A 22,805-nucleotide genomic window follows, 5' to 3' on the forward strand; every position below is an offset into this window, starting at 1 on the left:
GAACAGCAGACAGCTTTGGCGGATCCGCAACGCTGCCGTGTCAGAGCGAAGCCAAGGACTGCCACCTAGCGGTAGATTGTGGCCACGCAAGGGCAGCGTAGTGAAAAAGACTGGGTTCTGCGGCATCCGGGGAGCCAATAGGCTATCAGTTTGCTCAGCAAACTCCTTTTTTCCATAGGGTCTTTCTAACTGTCGATCAATCGCTTGCCCCGATTTTATTGGTTTAGCTTCCATCATTCTCCTCAATATACTAATCACGCGCCCCTTTCCACGAGTAATTTTACGTCATTGGATCTCCCCCTAAGTCTGACGAATTTAGTCAGTTCTTCCATTCTATTGGCTGGGCGTGGCTTCTCCTCCCCACATCCTGTTCGGGGCGGAAGTGAGAGGCCCTTATTTCTATTGGCTTAGATTTGCAAGCGGGAGTTGTCTATCAAGTCTATCAGATAACGTTGGCTCTCCGAAAGTACCGCCCCGGAACAGGCGGGGTTTGTGAAGATGGCGGCGCCTGGGAATCTTGTGAGTTTGTTTCCTTGTGTAGGCATTTCCTTACTTCAGCGGCTCTGGGCAAATAATTGGCGCGAGGGAAAGGAGGTGACGAAAGTAGATTCAGAGAAGCAGCTTCCCTGATACAGCAGGGTAAAAGCAGCAGTAGGGTGAGGGGGCTGAAGTTACCGCTTCTCCTAGAAACCTGGAGGGCTGGCCGACTGTGAAACGAGTCTGCGAAAAGTCGGGAATGTGGGGTGTCTGAAGGAGAAGAGGGTTTTCCTCCCCATACGTCCAGTCTTCTAATAATCCTGAGGAAATAAGTGCTTTTCTTTAATTCTCTCTCCCTCTCATAGGCGGTGCTGGAGTCAGACCTGCAAAGTGCCGTGACACTTTTGAAAAACCTTCAGGATCAGGTGAGTCATGTCACCCCCTTGGGGATGGGTCACTGACGGATTGGCTTTCGTTTTGTGTGCTTCACCTCCAAACTTTGGTCGTTTGAGGGACATATATTTGAATGATACCAAATTCCTTAAGAGCCAAGTGACTTAATGAAAAAACCTTTTCGGGCTAGAATTCAAAGTAATTTATTTCTGCATCTAAAGCAATACAGAAAACTCCAAAAAGAAGTTATCTGAATGTATTTCCTTTATTCTCATAGCTAAAGAAACCAATGCTGGGAAAGGTGATAGGATTTGCCCTTTGGGTAGCCAGCTGTATTGGTTGATTCAGCCAGTACAGATAAGGTACAGTCTCCCCACATCACCACTGACCCAGTTCCCATCCCCTCCCCATGGTTTGATAAGATGATTTCTTTAGCTTTAAGAAGTAGAAATTTTTTTGTACTTTATGAAAAAGTATCAGAAACCATCTTTCCTATACTGTCTGAGAAGAAAGGTAGTAACAATATTTTAGGCTTTGTTTCAGGTGATTTGTTTAGTTTTTGCCCTTCCATGCTCAGAGATGACTAGGTGTATTCTCGTCAGCGGTTTTATTTGGACTAATTTCAGGTGATGGCTGTAACTGCACAAGTACAAGCTCTGACAAAAAAAGTTCAAGCTAGAGCCTATCCTACAGAGAAGGTAAGACGTATTTGAAGAGTCAGCATTCCCTGACTTCTTCTCAACAGCTGTTTCATCATAAATTTATTGTGTTGTATTGGAACTTCAAAGATGAATAAGATCCAGTTTCTGTGCTGAAGTCTAGGAGAGGAGACAGATCAAAACAATAGGTATAAGCAACAGCAGAATTGCTGATGAGTCATAATGAGTACTGTGCAAGCCCAGGAGAGAGATTAAATAATTGCCAGAGGAACAGAGGAAGTCAGGGAAGGCTTCTCACACAGGTGGTAACAGGATTGTGCGGAATAAATAGGACTCCAGGGAACAGAAAGAAACAGCATGTACAAAGGGACACAGTCCTGAAAGCATGGTGATATACTGGGAAAGGAGGTCATTTAGTGTGGTTGGATGTACAGTGTGGGGGTGGAAGGTGGGAAGTAGGAAGTAAGACTAGGAAAGTAGTCACTCTGTGAAGAGCCTTGTAGGCCAACTGAGGAGTTACTGTTGTATTTCATCCAATCTAATGCTGTTAATTTGGGACCTGCCACTTATTTTGTATACAAAAAAAAATTCGGCCTGTTAACATATGACATAACATTAAGGTACCATTGATTAAAAGATACATCCTGACTTTAGAGATGTGAAAATATGAAAACAATATGCATGTTAAAATTGAAATATGGTGGTTTTTAATTTAAAGTCTTGTAGAACCTTCTTAGGGATCATTGGATATGGAGCAGTATAGAAGGAGGGCTTTGGATCCTTCTTGAAAGATCCTTGAAGTGGAAAACTCTTGTTTTATATGTGGAGTTTTTGTTCTAAGATATTACTTAATATACTCCATAGGTCAACAAAAGTATGAAAATCATTGTGGTAACTTAAAAAGAGTCACTGAAAGATTTTTAAATATGGGATTTACAGAAGATTTATGCTTTAGAAAGACAGCTAATAGAATTTTTTTTTTAATGATTTTATTTTGGGAGGCACCTGGCTGGCTCCATTGGTAGAGTATGTGACTCATGATCTTAGGGTCATGAGTTCAAGCCTCACGATGGGTGTGGAGCCTACTTAAAAAAAAAAAAAAAAAAAAAAAAGATTTTATTTTTTAAGTAATCTCTACACCCGTGTGGGGCTCAAACTTCCAACCTAGGGATCAAGAGTAACATGCTTCACTGACTGAGCCAGCCACGCGCCCCTAGAGCTAATAGAGTTTCTAATAGGTTCTCTTTGCCTTTTCTATCTCATTATTCAGTTTTGTTCTTACCTATTTTTATTTTTATCATTGTGTTTTCTTCTTTTTGATTTTTTTCTCATATGCTTATAACTCTATTTGAACTTGACAGAGTCCAAGCTAGTCAGGAAGAACCTACTTCTCAAATTCTTGGCTGGTTCTGGGCTGCCAGCATATATATTAGATCACTATATATTTGTTTATTCATTGAACAGAATTTAGTAACTTATCTTTCAGGACCGAAAATTACTAAGTGCTTTACAGACTATAGAGTTCTTTCATATTATCTTTTTTAAGCTCGTAATTACTCTTCGGGGCAGAAAGGAAATACTGTATATGCTATAGATGAGGAGACTGGGGTTATGAGATTGAGTTACCCATTATTTGACTACCAAATGCCTAATTCAGAAGTTAAACTCAGTTTGTCTTTAAATTCTTTGCGCCTCCACCTGTTACCACACTAGTGCTGATCTCCAGCAGCTTCCCATGTTTGTTTAAAAATACCCAGGGCTTTGGTGTTAGAGTCAGACTGAGTTTGAATCCCATACTCCTCTAATACGTGTGTAATTTTAGGCAGAGTATTTAACCTGTCTGAAATAAAATAGGTCTTCCAAGGGCTGTCGACTTTTCAGTTTCATTTTAAGTAGTCACAAAGACTTTTTTTTTTTAATGTTTATTTATTTTTGAAAGAGAGAGAGAGCACAAGCAGGGAGGGGCAGAGAGTAAGGGAGACACAGAATCTGAAGCAGGCTGCAGGCTCCAGATATCAGCACAGAGCCCAACGTGGGGCTCAAACCCACAAACCATGAGATCATGACCTGAGTTGAAGTTGGATGCTTTACCAACTGAGCCACCCAGGCACCCCAACTTCTTTAACAACTGTAGCTTAAGTGCCCTCCTGTGTTACTCATATGATATTTGTTTGATTATCTGACTGTAAATGTAATGTGATTTTAATTTTAGAAAGTTTGGAAGATGCATAGAAGCATAAAGAAGAAAATTTTAAACCAATATAATCACCATTCTGAGATAACCACTGGGGTATATTTTTGGGAAATTTATTTTATTGTAAAAGTAATGTATGCCTGATGAAAAATACTTTCACAATACAAATGCTCCATTTCTTCCTTTTCCTCATCTTGATCCCCAGGGAGAGCAGTTGTTACTAGTGTGTTATCTTCCAGAGATTTTTCTCTGTGTATAAAATGTGTGCGTCAGGGGCACCTGAGTGTCTCAGTCAGTTAAGCGTCCGACTTCAGCTCAGGTCACGATCTCATGGTTTGTGAGTTCCAGCCCTGCATCTGATTCTGTGCTGACAGCTCAGAGCCTGGAGCCTGCTTCGGATTCGGTGTCTCCCTCTCTGTTCCTCCCCTGCTCGCACTCTCTCTCTCAAAAATAAATAAAGATTAAAAAAAAATTGAAAAGGCTGATTGGGGGTGGGAGGGAGAGGAGGGTGGGTGATGGGTATTGAGGAGGGCACCTTTTGGGATGAGCACTGGGTGTTGTATGGAAACCAATTTGACAATAAATTTCATAAATAAACAAATAAATAGAAAGAGACCCCTTAAAAAAATTAAATAAATAAAAATTTAAAAAAAATTGAAATAAATAAAATGTGTGCATCATACTCTCCCTGCCTTAACTGAAACCATATTGTAGTGTAGAAAGTGCTGACACGGAATTAAGTCCATGTCAGTATGTATAGATCATTGTTTTTAACTGTATCACATAATTGTATGGGGATAAAAACCAATAATTGTTTTGATTAAAGATTGAACATCATATGGTGACAAAATTTGTCAAAATTTGGAAGGGCCTTAAAGGTAGAAGCCAAGGATACTGTTTTCCACACAGACTCCACAATAAAGAATTGCCCATTCCCATACGTCAATGGCCCTGAGATTGAGAAACCCTACCATAGTAGTTTTGGGGACATTTTATTGATTTTTGTGCTCTTACTGTCTTGCAGTAATCCTCAGAGCTTTGCTTCTCTCATAATTTTCTTAGTGGCCATTTTAGGTACAGTCACGTCCTTGAGACTACTCCAGATACCTTGTATAAACTGATGAGGAAAAACTTGAACTTGGAAAAAATTACCCTGTTTACCCTAGGCTCTCCTCCTGTTTCTTTGGCTAAAACTGAATTGGCATCTCTTACTCTTTTGTTCTCAGGGTCTCAGCCTCTTGGAAGTGAAGGACCAGCTATTGCTCATGTACCTTATGGATTTAACCCATCTCATCCTGGACAAAGCCTCAGGAGGGTCTCTTCAGGGACATGCTGCAGTTCTGAGACTGGTAGAGATCCGCACGGTATGAAGCATTTCGCATCTTAGCGTTCTGGGTTTCCACAGCCTGAACCCTAGGACTGTCACACAATAGCTCTCATTTAAGTGGGTGTTCTCATGATTAAGTGAGGAAACCAAATGAAAAAAGTATTTTTTTTTTCACTTGCTCTACTTTGTTTATATTTTAGATGCTTTATCTGGCAAGTTAATGTAGAGGCTTTGACATGTTTAATTTGGGGAAGGGAACGTAACCCTATTTAACCACATTATAGGTTTTGGAAAAGCTTCGTCCCTTGGACCAAAAACTGAAGTATCAGATTGACAAGCTAGTCAAGACTGCAGTGACAGGCAGCCTCAGTAAGTGGCAGAAGCTGTAAGATTATGTGGGGACTATCATAAATTTCCAAATCTTGTAAAATCCCTTGTTTGTGCCCCCCCCCCCCCCCCAGGTGAGAATGACCCTCTCCGTTTTAAGCCTCATCCCAGCAATATGATGAGCAAGGTAAGGGATTGCATTCACCTGATTTTCCTGAGGGCTCAAAGCCTGAATGAGCCTCATGGTGATCCTGGATCTCCTGGGATTCTCTTATTACTGTTGACTCCTGTCTTGTGCCTTAGAATGTAGAGTATGAGATTTTCCTTTCTCCCCTTTGTTTATATTCCCAACTCCCCAGGGTACTCTAGCTTTGGTTTTACTTAGTGTCTAACACTTGCTGAGTTTATGGATTTTGCGTTCCTTTTGTAGTTGAGCTCTGAGGACGAGGAGGAAGACGAAGCAGAAGGCCAATCTGAAGCTTCAGGAAAGAAATCTGTAAAAGGAACAGTTAAGAAATACGTTCCACCACGCTTGGTTCCAGTACATTATGGTATGAACTGTGTCTACTGCCTCCTCAGCATAAATTGTGTCTCTTTTATCTTTTTCTCTGTTCTGGGATAACCCTCGCTGATTTTTATCATATAGATGAAACAGAAGCTGAGAGGGAAAAGAAACGCCTAGAACGGGCCAGAAAACGGGCATTGAGCAGCTCTGTCATTCGTGAACTTAAGGAGCAGTACTCAGATGCTCCAGAGGAAATCCGTGATGCTCGGCATCCTCATGTCACCCGCCAGAGTCAGGAGGATCAACACAGGTCTGAATCCTTGCAATTGGAAATTGTTTTCTACCCCATGGAGACCTGTCTTTATGCTTTGGATGGATATGATTAAGCCTGGTACCAAGAGAATTCACATTATAGAGAAAGTAGAGTGGAAAATGGGCTGATAGTTTCTAAGAATTAGGGTTGGTAAGTACAGGATAGGAGCTCGGGAAAAAATATCTTCCCAAGTGTTTAGGCTGAGCAGATGCTATACGAAGAGGAATATGTGCAGTTCCGCCTAGTGGGACTTTAAAAATTCCGTATTTCACTGTCACAACTCTCACTTCTGTGCAGAAGCCAATAAAATCAAGTTTTTATAGTGGCATCAAGAATGCTAGACAGGTTCAGGAAAGAAAAGCAGGAAAGTGACTATAACGTGAATACAGACTCATCAACTTTACCTGGGCGGCAGTCTCCACCGTTGATAGATTTGAGTGAAGGGGCTCATGTAGGAATTCTGTTCCTGAAGGTGAAAGTTTTTTGGTATAATAGTTTAAATATTCTTATGGATGGGCTATGAGTTCATCTCTAGGGAGGAGGGAATTTCTAGCATAAAGAACATTTCATTGAAGAAGCTCAATATGTGCATTGATTGTTCTTAAATATTATATTGACTTGCTGTGACATTTCTTGAGAACTATTTGAAGAAGGGGTGAAGATTTTTAGCTGCAGCTTTCTGTGTGTAGATTGAACATGTTGTAAACTGTGTTTCTGTGGCAGGATTAACTATGAGGAGAGCATGATGGTGCGTTTAAGTGTCAGTAAGCGCGAGAAAGGACGACGAAAACGAGCAAGTGTCATGAATTCACAACTTCATTCCCTCACACACTTTAGTGACATCAGTGCTTTGACAGGAGGAACACCCCATCTTGATGAGGTAAGGCTGCGATACAGTGGTGGGAAAGCAGCCTCCTTGATTTCAGCCAGGTGCACGTGGGGCTCATTACCATGAGGAACACGGAAAGGGGTGCTGACACCTGGAAGCACCTGCCATTCCTTCACTTTTCCATCTGTCTCCAGGACCAGAATCCTATTAAGAAGCGTAAGAAGATACCTAAGAAAAGTCGAAAGAAAAAAGGTCAGTGAATGGCTAGGACTTGGATGGTTAAGTGCAGAGTAGGGAGTATGAATTGGGATGTCAGCTGTCTGGATTTGCCATCTTAGGTCTCAGACCAACCCCTGTAGTTACCTCTTCCAGACTGAGCATTGATTTTTTTAGAAGTGGGCTTTCTCTTTTTTGCCAAGCTGAAAATCAGCATCATTCACAAAAAAAAAAAGGTTTCTGGGTTCTGTTTCTAAGGTCCCACAGTTGGTGTGCATGCTTCCTTAAGTAGGACTATGAAAATGTCACTTGAACTGTTTTCCAAGTTTAGTTTCATTCCTACTTCTAGTCCTTTGTCCTGGGAGGATGTACAGAGTACTGTCTAGGGGACCCAACCTTCTTGAGCCCTTTTCTCTAGGTTTCTTTTTTTCTGTCCCCTCAGCTTTTCCAACTGTCCTTTGCCTTATTCTTGGTTTCCCTTCCTTTCAGGTTTTCGGAGGCGGCGGTGATGATGGGTGTACATATTTGTATATCTGTTGTTATCCAGGGATACTTCTAATTTCACTGTATGTAGGTTTTGGTTTTTTTTTCCTTGAAATTCATTAATTGTTTGCTCTGGATATGTGGAAAGATCTTTATTAATAAAATTGATTTTACTTACGAAATGAACCTGCTTTTGCATATGTATTGTATGACTGGAATCACTGGGTGTGGGGTTTTTCTGGTGAGATGGTAATAAAAGGATAAAGGGAAAGATGAAATTTTGCAGGGGGAGTGAGAGAAGGTTGGCTTTATAGTTTGTTTTGATAGTTTACTTTTCTCAGAAGCTATAAATTGGTTCCTTAGCAAAAAATATTGAGAGATTAGAGTGGTGTAATCAACTCTTCTGGCCCACGTGGCCATAAGTTCGTGTATGATTTGTTGTAATAGAGTGCAAGTCATCTTAAGGTATGTGGGTTTTGTTAATGTAACTTGCTGGCCACCAGATGGGGTCAGTGATTCAGGAAACCTTTGGTTCATGACTAGCAAAAGCTGTATTGTAGAACTTTTTCTCATTGTTAAGTTACTCATATCTCCACTTCTGAATGTTTTTCTTTTCTTCCTAAAATAAAATAAACATAGGGCTGATCTTTGGTCAGTTATAGGGAGAGAGTTTATCCAGAGAGAACAGCAGAGTGAATGAGCAGACTAGAGTATGAAGAATCAGTATAGTCTTGTGTTTTGCAGCCTCTTTGACCTTCCTTTAACTAAGGTCTTAGTTCACCAGTCAGTTAAAGGCCAGTCCTTTTATAAATGCTTGCAAAGGAGTGCCAAAAAAATAGGCAGATGGAAAATTCCTAGCTTGAAGATCAAAAGAATGAAAATGTCACCAAAATATCTGCCCAAATCAAGAGACTGGTAGGAGTTACATATCTGAGATCTTGTATTCTGTCCAGAGAACGACCTCTGTTGGTGGGAGAGCCTTTAGGCTTGGATAATACAGAAGGTGAAAAGGGGAACCGGAAAGGACAGAAGTTGAAGAATCTGTTGAATAAATTTACTACAGTTTTTTTAAGTGCTTAGGATTTCATGAAGACCTAATTTTGTGTCTGTATTCCTGGGCAGTGTCATGGAGAGAAGTAGAATTGGGTTATTGTATCACTAAATCCTTGGTTCTGAGTCCTGTGAATTTGGACTTCTACTAGTCTGCCTGATCAGGGCAGGGTGTGTTTTTAGTTGGCTGTAGCCTGATAGAAAGTAGGGGTCAACCTAGTATTGTCTCCTGTTAACTTGAGCAGATCACTTAACATTCCTGGCCTTTGATTTTCCTTAGCTGAAAAATGAAGGTGTTAGACTGAATCTCTGAGATTTCTTCCAGAATGGGGTTATTTCTAGGGCCTTGAACTTTTAGTCCATTGTAGTCTGAGTGAGCCTGACCTGCCTAGGGCACTGATACTTCTGTTTCTTCAAGTGAATCTAAACAAAGAGCCACGGAACAGGTTTAGAGATTCTTTTCCCTTTCTGGCTGAACTAAGTGGACAGGAGGTTCAGTTCAAAAATACTTAGTTAGGACCACCTCATTTGCTTCTTAGGACTGACTATTGCATTGGCTTCTCATTTATTAAGATTTTTGGGTTACAGGAACTGCCAAGGAAAAGGAAGTGGTGGTGGTTTTTTTCTCCTAAGATCTTACTTTGTGTTACATATTGAGCTAAGAGCTTTATACATAATCCTTACAAATTATAGATCATCTCTATTTTACCAGTAAGGAAACTGAGACACTTAGGCAGTCTGCCCAAGGTTACATTGCTAATAAATGAAGAGAACCAGTACTTGAAGAACACAATTGTGTGGAGGCCCTCAAGTATCCTGGGGTTCATGAAAGTCTTCAGGTTGTTTGTTTTTCCTTTTTAAAAATACTGGTAGGTAGGTTATAGAGTTTAGCTCCCTCTTCCCTACTGCCCCCACTCCTGTTCAAAGTCTTGTCTTCAAAGAAACCACAAGTTCCAGATACTGTTCTGCCCTCTTGGTGTTATACCAGTGAGTATAACACCTGTTATACAAAAACCTGTACTTTTGTGGCTCTTCTATTAATTCAATCCAGTCTTTATTCCCAGGATATCTTGTTATCCCTGGTTTCTAGACGATAGGCACTATTTGAAAAAGGTTTTCAACAAAATGTTGAATAATTTCTGAGAATATCTGCCCCAGAGTCATCAAATACTGTTTAGAGTATGCTGCTGACAAAGTTTTATTTGGATTCTCAAAATGGGAAACAGGTATAAGTGAAGTTACTTTAGTTAAAGTGAGGATGAAGAAGCCTAGAGCTCTATGTTCTCATAGCCTGCTTTTCCCAAGATTTCTGAATAGCTGCAAGCAACCTTTAAAACTCCATAGAATGGGGTACCTGGGTGAGTTAGTCATTAAGCATCTGACACTTAGTGAGTTTGAGTCCCACTTTGGGTGTGCTCAAGCCCCACTTCAGAAAAGCTTGTGCCCTGCTTTGGATGAGCACGAGTCCTGCTTCCGGTGGACATGAGTCCCGCTTCTCTCTCTCTCTTTGTCTCTCTCTCTGCCCCTCGCTCACTTGTGCCCTATCTCTCAAAAAACAAACAAAAAACAAACAAAAAACAGAAAACACATAGGATATAGTTTGATAACCACTGTTAACAGTAGAAGAGCAAGGGAACGAAGCATTCAAATCTCAGGGTTTCTTTATGGCTGATGTTTGCTTCTCTTGTATCCTGTATTCCTGCTCAGAGATTCACTCCTCTGATTGTTGAGACCATATGAATGTCCGATTTCGTCAATGCACTGCTAACAACAGATAATTTCCAGTGTTCACTAAGTGATGTCTGTCACTAGTTCACATGAGCATCTTGTGATAGTAAAGTCTTGGCCTTGTTCTAGTCAAATAATTTAGTGTCTCTGCCTTAGTTTTTTCATCTGAGGAGGGGGGAAGAGGGTTTGACCAAGACCTGTTTTTCCTTATTAGCTTTGTTTTGTTATGATTTTATGAAGAATTGGGGAGATGTCTGTCAGGAGTTCACAGCAGTCTTCATGGATGTATTTTTTTCATTAGAAAAATATTTTTTGGTTATAAGGAAGGGATGACCTGATTGTGTTCATTTTCAGTACCATGGAGAGTTCAAGCTTTCCTGTCTCATTCCTTTCCTTGGGTTGGCGGAAGGTACATAGCTAAACCAATCCATAGAGCTGCATGCTATAGATCTGCCACTTTTCAGAGCCCAGTTTATCTATCCAGTCTCCAGTTCTGATTGGTAGCAGATTGAGTGAGAGTCAACAACAGTCCTGAGTATCCCCATCCTCCCTGGGAGCTATTAGATGTGTAAAGCTCAGATCCTTGTTTAGACTTATCCAAACATGGAGGCATGTGAGTGAACTCCTGCCTTCTGCTTTGTTGGTAACATCATTCATATTGTGATGCGCAAGATTTTTTAACAGCGCTTGAGAAGAACTCTGTCCCCTATTCTTTGCTTACAGACCCTTGAGGAGACTTAAACTTGCTGTTTCATTTCTTGGCCTCAGCTTCTCTTTCTGCCTCTGCATGGAGAAAGGCATCACTGCTCTGGCTCTCTGCCCAGTCTTGCTTTTGTATTTCTTTGATCTCATTGTTGAGAGGGTCTCAGAGAAGCCCCAAGAGTCGTGCCTTCGCATGTTTAAGCTATTGATGCTCTTGAAATAACAGAGCGTCGCTGTGTAAGAAGTATATTAAAGGTCTGTCCTGAACAAATTTGGGTCAATAGGTGGCAGTAGTCACCTAGTCCCGAGGCCCTGACACCCCCTGAACACAAGCACATTTGATGGCCATTATATTTAAGGTTGTGAGAAAGGAGGTCACATTGAAATAAAAATGGGGGGAAAACAGCCCTTTTTGGTGGGATCCAGGGAATGCTGAAACGTACTGGATTAGTTCTGTGGGGGTGTTGTACGGGGGAGATTGCCGTCAGCTTGAAGGGCCCTGGTAGGAAAGCAGGGCCTCAGGATTGGGGGAGGACTCCGTGGGTACTAAGGTTTCTGAGAGCTGGAGCAAGACCGTGTTAAATGAGGACCAGTGCTGAAAAGAGAGTCTAGGGTTGGGGGGGGTGGTGGCGAGTAGAGACAGAGAGAGTGGTGGAGGAGGGAGGAGCAGAGCTGTGTGAAGGGACCTGGGAAAGGGTGGGCTGTGATGGGGAGGACTGCGGTTAGAGGGGGAGGGAGAGGCTGCTGCAATACTGAGCCTATCTAAGGGGGGAGGGGAGAAGAGGGGAGGGGGATATTGGTCTGTGCTGCAGCTGCATCGGCTCCCCTCCCCCACACTTCCCAAGGAGCTGGAGCAGTGCTGGCAAATCTGTCTTCATGTATTTATTATTATTAAAAATGTGACGGATCCTTCCTCCCTGGAAGTACAACAAATACCACTGATCACATTTCTCTCTCTCCTCCCTCTGAAGAGCTTTTGCATTCTCCCTTTCATTCTTTCCACCCTGTCCCCCTCCCGGGTCTGTTTGACTGGTGGGGGTGGACCCTTCCTTTTCCTTTTCTGAGCTTGGTGGCTCCCTGGGGGTTTCTAATGATGGTTGGGAGTTTCAAGGCAATGCTGGGAGGAAGCAGCTGAGTGAGGGGCATCCATGGCCCCAGGGAGGGAGCTGTACTCCCAACATCCAGTGGGGAAAGGAAATCACTTGGAAATAGAGATAAAATCCTTTCTCCAGCTAATGAAAGAAGCAGGCACACTCGTCCTTTACAGTACCCGGCATTCCTTCCTTTTCATACCCTTTTCTCCTGCCTGAATTCTGAGGGGAAAACCCCCTTGGAATGGAAAAAGCCAGGAGTTATGTGGCCTCCCTCCCTTTCCTTGTTAAGTCCCTTCTTTTCCCAGGAGAGCCATATAGAATTTATTCTTCTAGCCTGCGTGTTGGTTACTGAGAGGTTTGAAGGGCAGAAGCCATGGCTTTCTCCCTTCCCATCCGCACCCCAGACTTCCATGCCCAGGTGGGGGCCTCTTTTGTTGCTGTCTGTAACCCTTCGTCATGCCCATAGGTGGTGCTGCTGTTGCTCTGCATGCTAGGCCCTCCTCCCCAACACCATTCCTCCCACCCCCTGGCGCCCTCCCTCTTTCCCCGGCCCTCTACTGCCTGATTGTTATTCCACCGACGTCTCCTCTACTGTTCCCTTCCTCAAATTAATTTTGTGGCGCTCTTTTTTCCGCAGTGCCATCTTCCCCTCCCCCCTGCTCCAGCTCTCTTGCTTTCTCTATTTCTCTCTCTCTCTCCTTCTCTCTGTCTGAAGGGTTTCTGTCTCCTACCCCTATATTAAATCTGCACTCTTCCTTACTCCCTTTCTTTTTCTTTATCTCTTCTACTGTTGGCATCTTACAGATGAGTCTCCTAATGAAAAGGGGCTATGAATGAGTGGGTGAGAAGAGAGCAGGGGATCTAAGGGGTCAGTGTCGAGGTCTAGGTCAGGAGAATGACAAGTTCTGTGAGGGAAGTGAATGCAGGTGCAAAGTAAAGGTATCCTTTGCTGTCCAAATCTATTCAGTTCCTGGATTTGGATAATTAGAACTCAGCTGGCAAGGGAATACTGAGCTATCTGAATTCACAGAATTTGATTCCATGTGCTGGGAAAATGCGAGATAGGGGGGGTCACAAGAATTCAGATAATAAGGGCTTCATCCAAAAACTTCTGGTTTCGATTGCTAAGGATAGCTGTGGTTTTGTTACCCTGTTTTTGAAGACTCTGGAAGAAAACCATGCTCTAAAACCTGTTCTCTGGTCCCTCAGGAGATGCCTTGTTACTGACCTTTTGAGTCCTGAGAAGGTCCTTTCCAGGACAGCTGTGATGCCTACTTGAGGGGCATCCTGGCTGTAGGACCTCAGTGTGCTCCTGTAGCCTTCTTCCTCCTTCTGTCATTCCATGTCTCCTTTATCTCAGCCAAGTTGATATGGTCGCCTTACTCAGCCATAGCTGCCTTTATTGTTTATTGTTTCCAGAATATACCCCAAATTGATCAGACTATTATCCCAGCTCTTGCCCCACCTTGCTTCTTAACTTTGTCTGGAGACTGCTCATTGTGTGACCAGTACAGTCCCTCAGCTAACTCAGCAGTGTTGTTGATTGTAAGGTTATCCAATTTCTAGGATGGCTAACTTCCCTCTTATTGAATTATTTTTATGGATTACTAGCATCCTAGCAACTCTCTGGACAATAGTGCTGAGTCTTTGCCTTGTGTGTGCCCTAGGAATTATGGACGGACATGTGGCCTTCTTCCTTCATTTCCTGGTGGCAGGGGATCTTCCTTAGCATAAGTGGCAGCCCCAGAGTCACTAGCTCCCACTTCCCTAGCATGTGTGGGTCAAGGCTGCCTCCTAGACTATGGAGAGAGGCAGAGTTGCCTGCCCAGCAGAGTGCAGGAAAGATCCTCTGTGAAAACGGGAGCTAGAACACCACACCCTTCACTTTATTATCTGAGCCTTGCAGGTAGGTGCCTGTGAAAACCTCTCTTTTGCCTGCCTCCTGCCTTCCTAAGGTGTGTGTATTGACAGGCGGATAGGCCAGTGGACTCTTTGTTTCCACAGTTGTGTTTTCTACTGCCCTTTTTCAGAATTCTAGTTAGAGTCATGGACTCATGTTAATATAGCAGTGATCCCTCTCTTTTTTTTTTTTTTTTTTTTTTTCAACGTTTTTAATTTATTTTTGGGACAGAGAGAGACAGAGCATGAACGGGGGAGGGGCAGAGAGAGAGGGAGACACAGAATCGGAAACAGGCTCCAGGCTCCGAGCCATCAGCCCAGAGCCTGACGCGGGGCTCGAACTCACGGACCGCGAGATAGTGACCTGGCTGAAGTCGGACGCTTAACCGACTGCGCCACCCAGGCGCCCCTACAGTGATCCCTCTCTTGAAAGCACAAGGCTCAATATTTGTTGTACTGAATGGTAGGAACTTTCAGCTTTAGTACCCTTCTAAAAGAGTTATAAATTAAGTTTTAACTATTTCTGGGGCCCCAGAGTGGCTCAGTCGGTTAAGTGTCCGACTGCATCTCAGGTCATGATCTTACAGTTTGTGAGTTCGAGCCCCGCATCTGGCGCTGTGCTGACAGCTCAGAGCCTGGATCCTGCTTCAGATTCTGTGCCTCCCTTTCTCACTGCCCCTCCCCTCCTCACACTCTGTGCCTCTTTCAAAAATAGATAAAAACATTACACAAAAAAATTTTTAACTATTTCTTCCCCTGGTGCTATAGCTAAAATTGGTCGATTTTTGTTTTCTTTCACTCAGGCCTTATAGAGGGAAGTGATTTGTCCAAAGCTGTGTAAATAAATCATTGACAGAGCTGGCATTAGAGCCTATTATCTTCTCCAACAGCTAGGTCTGACTTTGTTGACTACCTCTTGGAAACCAGTGTTCCAATTTCATCCCCAGAGTCACAGACAGCCTTGAAGCCAGCAGCCCGGTCAGATTTTATGTCTAGGTTAAGCCAGCCTTGGTTGCCCTGCTGAGGGAGAACATCAGCAGTGGGAGAGCTGGGGTATGTGGGCTGGATGAGGGAGCTGGCCAGCACTCTCCTTGTGCATTTCATAGTCCAGCCTAGCGGAGGGGCCTCAACAGTGCCAAGGTAGGGGATTTCCAAAGCCCTGGCTTCTATTTGCCTTTCCAGATTTAATTTGACCTTAATGCTAACTAATATGCCCCATTCCCCTAAGATTTCTCCCTCTCAAAAATATCTTGGAGCTAGATAGCTCCAGCTCTTACTGGTGGATGCTGGAAACTCTGATCTCTGCTCTTTCCTTGCTGCTCGTTTGCAACTAACTCTTCAGTTCCAGGACCACTACAATTACAAAAAGCTCTGTGGACCACCTGCTTCCTCATACTAGTGCCTGTGATCCTAAATCTAGTGTAAAACCGTCATTGTGGCTATATTAATAAATGTCCTTATAATTTTTATTGTTAATTAAAACCTAGACTAGAAAGTAGGCTCAGAAAGCATTCATGTGTTTCCATTCTGACTCAGCCTGTAGTAACTTACTCTGAGAACTGCTTTGTCTCATCTGCCAGCCTTGGGTTTAGCCCCACGGGTGAACTCTGAAGAATAAAGAGCCCCTGAGTTTCTACTTCCTCTCTCCCAATTGTGATTCACTCACTGCTAGCTCTTGCAGGAAGCCCTAGGTGGTAAAGAGATCAAATCAGAATTCCTAGCCAGGAAAACCCTGTCTCTTAGCTACAATGACCCCTGTCTGCCATTGCATTCAGCTCTATGGCAGTTAACACCAGAAAAGCTTCATCTGGCTTCACACCCTCCTTCTGTTTCTTTCAGTCAAGCCTTATGTAATCTATCACTGATGGCAGACTTCCTTCTTGCCCTCCTTTATTCCCTCCAAGGCTTTAAGCTCCAAAGTTTCCTAGATGCCTCCCACCAACGGGGTGCTTTCTGAAGCCCAGCCTTTTCTGTCTTTATCATCCCTCAAATCCTCAAATCAACCCCCTAATGGATGTATTTCCCTCAGTATCAGATGACACCCTTAGAGAGCCAGCTGGGTGGTGCTAAAAATCCCATTCCTCACCCATCTCCCCGCTGGAGCTCCTGGAATCAGGTTCTGCAGCCTCCTGTCATCCTAGCCTCCTTTTCTGTTCATTTGGAAGCTTTTCTCCATTGCTTTTGATAAATTCCTGGTTTGGCAGCAATATCCAGTATTTAGGAAGGTCCTGCAGGATGAGTTCCCTGTCTCCGGCATCTTAGTTGATCCTCAGAAGGATCTGCTCCTGCCCCTCCCTGCCTTGATGCCATTCCCTGTCTGCCTGGCCTAGGCTGGACGGAATCAGTATGTGGAAGTCCTCTGCTCAGATACTCCATCCCTCTTGATCCATCGTGACAAACAAAGCATGGCTCTGCCCCTCACTTCCTCCTCCAATATTTATTTCTTCTCCTTTACCTTCTCCCACTTCTCCCTTCCCTCCTCATGTACACTCTTCATTCCTCTTCCTTTAAATCTCCTTCTTGTTCACTTACTCCCCGTCATCCATCTGTGCCTACTACCTCCACCCTTCCCCCTCCCCCTCGCCACCATCTTTCATTTTCATCTATCTTCCTCATTGCCTGTACATGCTGAGGAAACAGCCTGGTATGGGAAGAAGGGCTGCAGAGTGGGTCCCTGGTTGTCAGAGTAAGCTGTCCCTTGTTCTCCAGAGAATTAGTGGCTCTCTTTTCCCATCTTGTCCTCAGTGGTCCTTAGGGGCCAGGGAACCCCAAGATGCTGGCTCTGAACAATCTCTCCTCTTTGCTTCATCCATTGTTGAAGAGGAGAGGAGTCATTGGATCCGATGCCCTCTTCTTTTGCTCTTCCCGAGTACGGGTCTGACCGTGTTTCTCCCCTCTTTTCTTGTTTTCTCCCTCTTTCTGTCTCTCCCCATCACAAAGCAGCGGCAGGACTGAATGAGTCTGTCTAGAGGCTCTGCCAGTCTGTGCCCCTCACTCTTGCCCCTCCCCCATCGCTGTGCGTGCTATGGGCGGGGGGGGGGGGGGGGTTGGAGGGCGGTGGCATGGTGCCAGCCAACCCAGAACCATCTCCGGTGCCTTCTGCACTGAGGCGGGCTCTGTCTCTCCCACCCTCCTCCTCTCCCACTCTTCCTCTCCCATTTTTAATTAGCTACTGAATTAATTAAATCCCACATGCTAATTAACATTCCTACAGGGAAGAATGCCAGGTCAGAAAAGCAGGGGGTGGTAAAGCAAGACTTGTACCCATCTAGGATAAGAGATTTGTGGGTGGGAGTTAGGGGGAAAGGGGTAAAGGGTAGATGAGGAAAGAATCTATGAGTGCAAAGAAACCTGAGAGAGATAGGAAGAGACAGAGAAAAGAAATCATGGAGAGTGGAACCTATTAAAAAGGAAAATAATTAGAATAATTAACATGGGGGAAATGAAAGTGCCTTGAAGTCTCTGAAGGTTAGAAGGTAGAACTGAGGGTCTCAAACATTAGCGTGCATAAATAACCTGAGAAATAATGATACAAAGGATGCTGATTTGCTGCCTTGAATGTCTTCCAGAGAAATAAATCTCAATTTTAATAGGAATACTTTAGATTACAAACGAAGGAGAACTTGCAGGGGCACCTGGGTGGCTCAGTCAGTTAAGTGTCCGACGTCAGCTCAGGTCACGATCTCACAGTTTGGGAGTTCGAGCCCCACGTCAGGCTCTGTGCTGACAGCTGAGAGCCTGGAGCCTGCTTCAGATTCTGTGTCTCCCTCTCTCTCTGACCCTCCCCCACTCACACTCTGTCTCTGTCTGTCTCTCAAGAATAAATAAACAAAAAAAAAAATTTTTTTTTTTAAAGAAACAAAAGAGAACTTCCTCCTTGCAACGCAGTGGCATACTCTGCAGAAGAAACTCTTTGGGAGATAAGTGATCTGTCTAGAATGGTTAAAGTTTGCCCAAAGCCAGAGGAGATGATGAACTTCGAAGGTTTTTTCTAGATACATAGATGTTAATCCCTAAGTGTGTATCTGTTCTGGAGAAACAAGAAAATCCAGGATGGGAAAATTCGGGATTCATTCTCAGTTCCCTTTCCTTATTGCATTCCAGGTGAACTTTGAGTTTGCTCTCTGTGGTCTGTTTAGCTTTTTAGGGGTGAGCCTTCTCTTCAAATCAGAAATTGCTTCGCTGGGAGGTTTAGAGCAGTAATTCGTAGCGAGTACTTCAGAAAGATGAGTGCCTTATGGCTAGCATGGCTTCTGTCCTTGACCAAGGGGTAGAGAGGAGAATGGCTAGAGTTACATAGAGGGCAGAAAAGGAAGGTTGGTGTGGATTGACAAGGGTGTGTCTGGCACCAGGGATTTCATTAAGGTCACTACTGTGGCCCAACCTGAAAAAAAATAGGGACAGCTTGCTTGTCATTGCTTTTGACCTCTGAAGAGTAAAGAAAACTATATTCAGTACCGATCTAAACTCACCCCCTGTTTAGCCCCCTACCAAGAACTGAAGTCTGGGAGGAGTCCAGCAGGTTAGAAGAATATTTCCCAACCATTTTGAGTCTGAAATATGTCAGGAGCAAGTGCTGTGTTGTCTACACCCCTAACCGTGGTTCAGTTAGATGGCATTCCTCACCAGTATACTGCAGTAATTGATTCATTCAAAAATATTTGCATACGAGCTGTGCAGGGCATAGAGTATCATTAATTTAAAAGACATTTATTAAGCACCTACTGTCTGCCAGACACACTAGGCATTAGGTTTAGATAAAGCTATTACATCTAAGGAATTTATATTTTGGTTCAGGGAAAAAAGATGTATTACAGTAAAGTGCAGTAACTCACTCTGTGTATATGTGTAAATATGTGTGTGCTCCTATAGCACCTGGTACCTGTGCTGCTTTTGTGTCCTCTTATGTGGTTACTTATTCCTTCTTATATCTGTGTCTTATCTGTCCACAGAGATGATAGCTCCTTGAGAAACCAGGTCTGTAGGTGGAGTACACATAGCACTACCCTGAAGCCTTATGTGTTAACATACAGCCATGTATGGAGGTTTAAGAGTTGCTTTAGAGTGTGTGACATTCCTAATTGTGGCAAATATTTTCCTCTGAAGGGACCTCTTATTTTTTAAAGTTACAAAAATTGTGACGGTGAGTAAGATAATTATGTGACAAGTAAGGTAAGTGACTTGACAGGGTAAAAGTGCTTATGCTCCTCAATGGGATTTGAAGCCAGTTCCTAAAGAGGGGCCGGCCTGAGGAGAGGCAGTGGAGTGTGGAGAACAGGGCACAGGCTTGGTTTTTTTGAGGGGGCACAGGGATGCGGGGGAGGAGGGCAATAGGCTTGTTTTTCTGTGTACTGTGTTTCCTTTTACTTTTTTGTAGACGTCTCCCATCATCTTCCCACTCCCCAAATTATGATTAGGCCATTTGTACACATTTACATCCTATTTTGTCCTCTTAATGTTGTGTCATATTCTCCTACGCTATTAAAAAAACAGGTGAAAATATACTTCACGAACATGTAATATTCTATCATGGATATGCCATAATTTGTAAAACCATTTCTTACTGTTGTACATTTAGGGTGTTTCCAGGTTTGTTATTGTTTTTTCCTTCTATGATGGACATCCACATCTTTATATGTAAATCTTACAACTTTCTGAAGTGGAATTTCTGGGGCAAAGAATAAAGACCTCCATTCTGGTTTGTGGGTTGACTGCATTTGATTCACCTAGGGAAGCTTATTATTATTTAATTTTTAACAGTGATTTATTTTTGATTAGGTAAAAAATTCAGACCCTACATAAGGGAACATAGTGCAATTTTCTCCCACCTTTCTCCCTCATTTCCCTCCCCAGAGGTATTCTGTGCATGTATATGTATATGTATAGATATGGAAGGTTTGTAAAAAATAGAACTCATTCAGTCCCACCTCCCAGAAATTCTAATCTCATCTGAGGAGGAGCCTTGGAATGTGTGTCCTCATTTATTTCCCCTCCCCTGCCCCCTACTCGCTAATAGCTTTCTAGCTAATTCTGCTGTACAGCCTTATATGGGAACCACCAAGTCAGATGAACTCTTGGGATCCTTTCCAGCTCTAAAATTTAATGACTGAAACTCAGAGAATTAGTAATTTAAAAAATAATAATGATTAATGTTAAGGCTAAATCATAATCAAGTGTCATAAAGATTCTCTTTGAAATGATCTCAGGGATCCAATTTTTGATACTGAATTTATTATTATTAATACAAATAATGGCTACCGTTTATGGAGTGCTTGTCTGTGCCAGGCTTTTAGAAAGTACTTTAAACATTCTCACTTAAACCTTATAGCACCCCATGAGCTAGCTATTTCTTAAACCAAGGCTTTGGAAAGATTAAGTAGTGAGCCCATGATCAAGAGACCATTAAGTGGCAGAATGAAGATTTGAACTGAGGCCTTTACCTCTGGTGTTCTTTCACTTCCACCCTACCCCCACCCCGTCATGAGATTATACTCTGCCTGGTATTTGGTAACTTGCTTTTTTCACTAAAACATATCTTGAATATCTTTTGTTTCAAATATAAAGGTGGTATTTGTATTTTGTTTTTAGGTGCTTTTTCTTTTCTTTCTTTCTTTTTTTTTTTTTTTTTTTTTTTTTGTCATTCACTACACATAAATACATTTCTAAAACAAAAAATTCAGGAAGTACAGATGAGGGGAACTCCCTTGATCCTCACTCTCCCAATTCTTGTAACCTCTGTTACCACATTCATGTGTATCTGGGCCTTTTTCCATGCATTTATGTATGTACAAAAAATGTATGTTGTTTTGAGTTTTGTAGTTATTTTTTCATAAATGGGAGTACATTATACATAGGGTTTTGTAAGGTGCTTTTTTATTCAATATATCTTGAAAATCTTTCCAGGTCTTTGAACATCTTTCTCACTTTTTTAATTGCTATATAATGTCTATAGTTTATGTAGCCATTTTGCTAATGATGGGAATTATCATAAACACTGCTATTGTGAAGAATATGAAGTTATTTTTCTCATAGCTGCCTAGAAGTAGAAATGCTGGCTAGAAGTTTTAAATGTTAATGGAGACTGAAGTTGCCCTCCAGAAAGGCTAAACGAGTTTCTGCTTCTACCAGCAGTGTATGAGAGTGGTATTTCCCTTGCCAGTACCGGACACACTGCAGCTCTTCCCCTGAATTTGCTTTATGTTAATTGCTTCTTCTGGATGGTCTCTTGCAGAACAAGCCAAATATTGACAGATCTCTTTTGATTAAACTCTAGGGTAACTTTTCGCCTATTATTTCTGACCTCTGTACTGGGCCTGTTCTCTGAGACACATAGACTTTTTTTTTTAAGAATCTAATTGTCTAAATCTGTGTCTCTTCTGGAATGTCCTCATGCCTGTCTGCATCTCCCTTTTGCAGTTGTTAATATGCCCGGGATGGTTTAGGCATAACCCTGCTCACAGCCAGAATGCTTCTTTCAATTACCTATTGGCACAAGAAGAAGCAAGTCAAAGAATTACATAACACTTTGTTTTAACACATTGTTTATGCTCTGTTTTAACACTTTCTTTGTTTTATAGCTATTATTATTCTTCCTGTTTGTAATCTTTTTAGAATGTGTGAGTCCAGGTATCTTGAGTGGAAGCACTAAAGGGTGGGATCATTATCAGTTCATCAGGAGGCCTCTTGATTATAAGGCAGTGTTGTCTAGTGCCTAGAGTGAAAGGGCCTGCCCTAATGAGAAGGAGCACAGGCAGCTTCAAGCCTTACTGACTTTTGGATCACAAACAGGAATAAACAACGAAGAAAAACAAACAATACTAAAATTAAATGGGAAGAAATAAACGTTGCTGCATATAAGTTCAGTTGCCTTAATAGTTCTTAGAGGAAAAATAAAGGAGATGGGCAAATGTAAGAAGCGTTCTTTCTATTCCTTAAGACCTTCCTTGATTCTTCTCCTGTGTGAGTAATGGAAGGGCAAATATGTGGAAGGCTAAGAGGTCTCTTCCAGCCCTGAGGGTCTAGGATCCTTGGATAATTTGGAGTGTTTGCCTCCGTGGCTACAGAAAGTGCCAGTTGGGCAGTTTAGCTTCCAGATCTTGACGCTGTCAACTGATGAAGGAAAGAACCTGACAGTGACGGAAGGGATCATCTAAGAAATTTCAGGGCTCGGGGCGCCTGGGTGGCGTAGTCGGTTAAGCGTCCGACTTCAGCCAGGTCACGATCTCGCGGTCCGTGAGTTCGAGCCCCGCGTCGGGCTCTGGGCTGATGGCTCGGAGCCTGGAGCCTGTTTCGGATTCTGTGTCTCCCTCTCTCTCTGCCCCTCCCCCGTTCATGCTCTGTCTCTCTCTGTCCCAAAAATAAATAAAAAACGTTGAAAAAAAAAAAAAATTTAAAAAAAAAAGAAATTTCAGGGCTCTAATGCTGAAAGGGAGTTTGGAGGTTGTTTAATAATGGCATATGTTTTTAGTGGGTTTTGGGATCTGAAAAAAACTGACCTTGAAATTCAACCACTTCCTCAGTTACTTTGTTTGCAAAATAAAGAAAAGAGCTACTTCGTAGGATTTTTATGAGGAATAGAAACAAATATAAAGCCCTCCTTGTAGTACCTT

The 22,805-nt window shown here is 42.7% G+C and overlaps 1 protein-coding gene across 2 annotated transcripts; it reads left to right on the forward strand.

Moving 5' to 3' along the window:
• The first annotated feature begins 451 nt into the window (after window positions 1-451).
• On the forward strand, window positions 452-7,905 carry NGDN (neuroguidin). Of its 2 annotated transcripts, XM_060619269.2 has the most exons (11): window positions 452-519; window positions 843-902; window positions 1,497-1,568; window positions 4,950-5,087; window positions 5,335-5,419; window positions 5,512-5,564; window positions 5,808-5,928; window positions 6,024-6,192; window positions 6,919-7,075; window positions 7,219-7,276; window positions 7,730-7,905. In XM_060619269.2, exons 1-11 carry the CDS (start codon window positions 499-501, stop codon window positions 7,747-7,749), a joined length of 954 nt encoding a protein of 317 aa, XP_060475252.1. In that variant the 5' UTR covers window positions 452-498; the 3' UTR covers window positions 7,750-7,905. The 2 variants fall into 2 exon arrangements, with proteins under 2 accessions (XP_060475252.1, XP_060475253.1); XM_060619270.2 differs by lacking the exon at window positions 1,497-1,568 and having other exon boundaries at window positions 461-519.
• The last annotated feature ends 14,900 nt before the right edge of the window (window positions 7,906-22,805 follow it).

This window comes from Panthera onca, chromosome B3 (genome assembly GCF_046562875.1).
Source record: "Panthera onca isolate mPanOnc1 chromosome B3, mPanOnc1 haplotype 2, whole genome shotgun sequence".
Lineage (NCBI taxonomy): Eukaryota > Metazoa > Chordata > Mammalia > Carnivora > Felidae > Panthera > Panthera onca.

What these genes read in the sequence shown, in the direction of transcription:
- NGDN (XM_060619269.2), top strand. Translation starts at nt 499, where the DNA reads ATGGCGGCGCCTGGGAATCTT. An exon ending in CTTGGTTCCAGTACATTATG is followed by an intron (nt 5,929 to 6,023) that starts GTATGAACTGTG and finishes TTTATCATATAG; the next exon opens with ATGAAACAGAAGCTGAGAGG. An exon ending in GAACACCCCATCTTGATGAG is followed by an intron (nt 7,076 to 7,218) that starts GTAAGGCTGCGA and finishes ATCTGTCTCCAG; the next exon opens with GACCAGAATCCTATTAAGAA.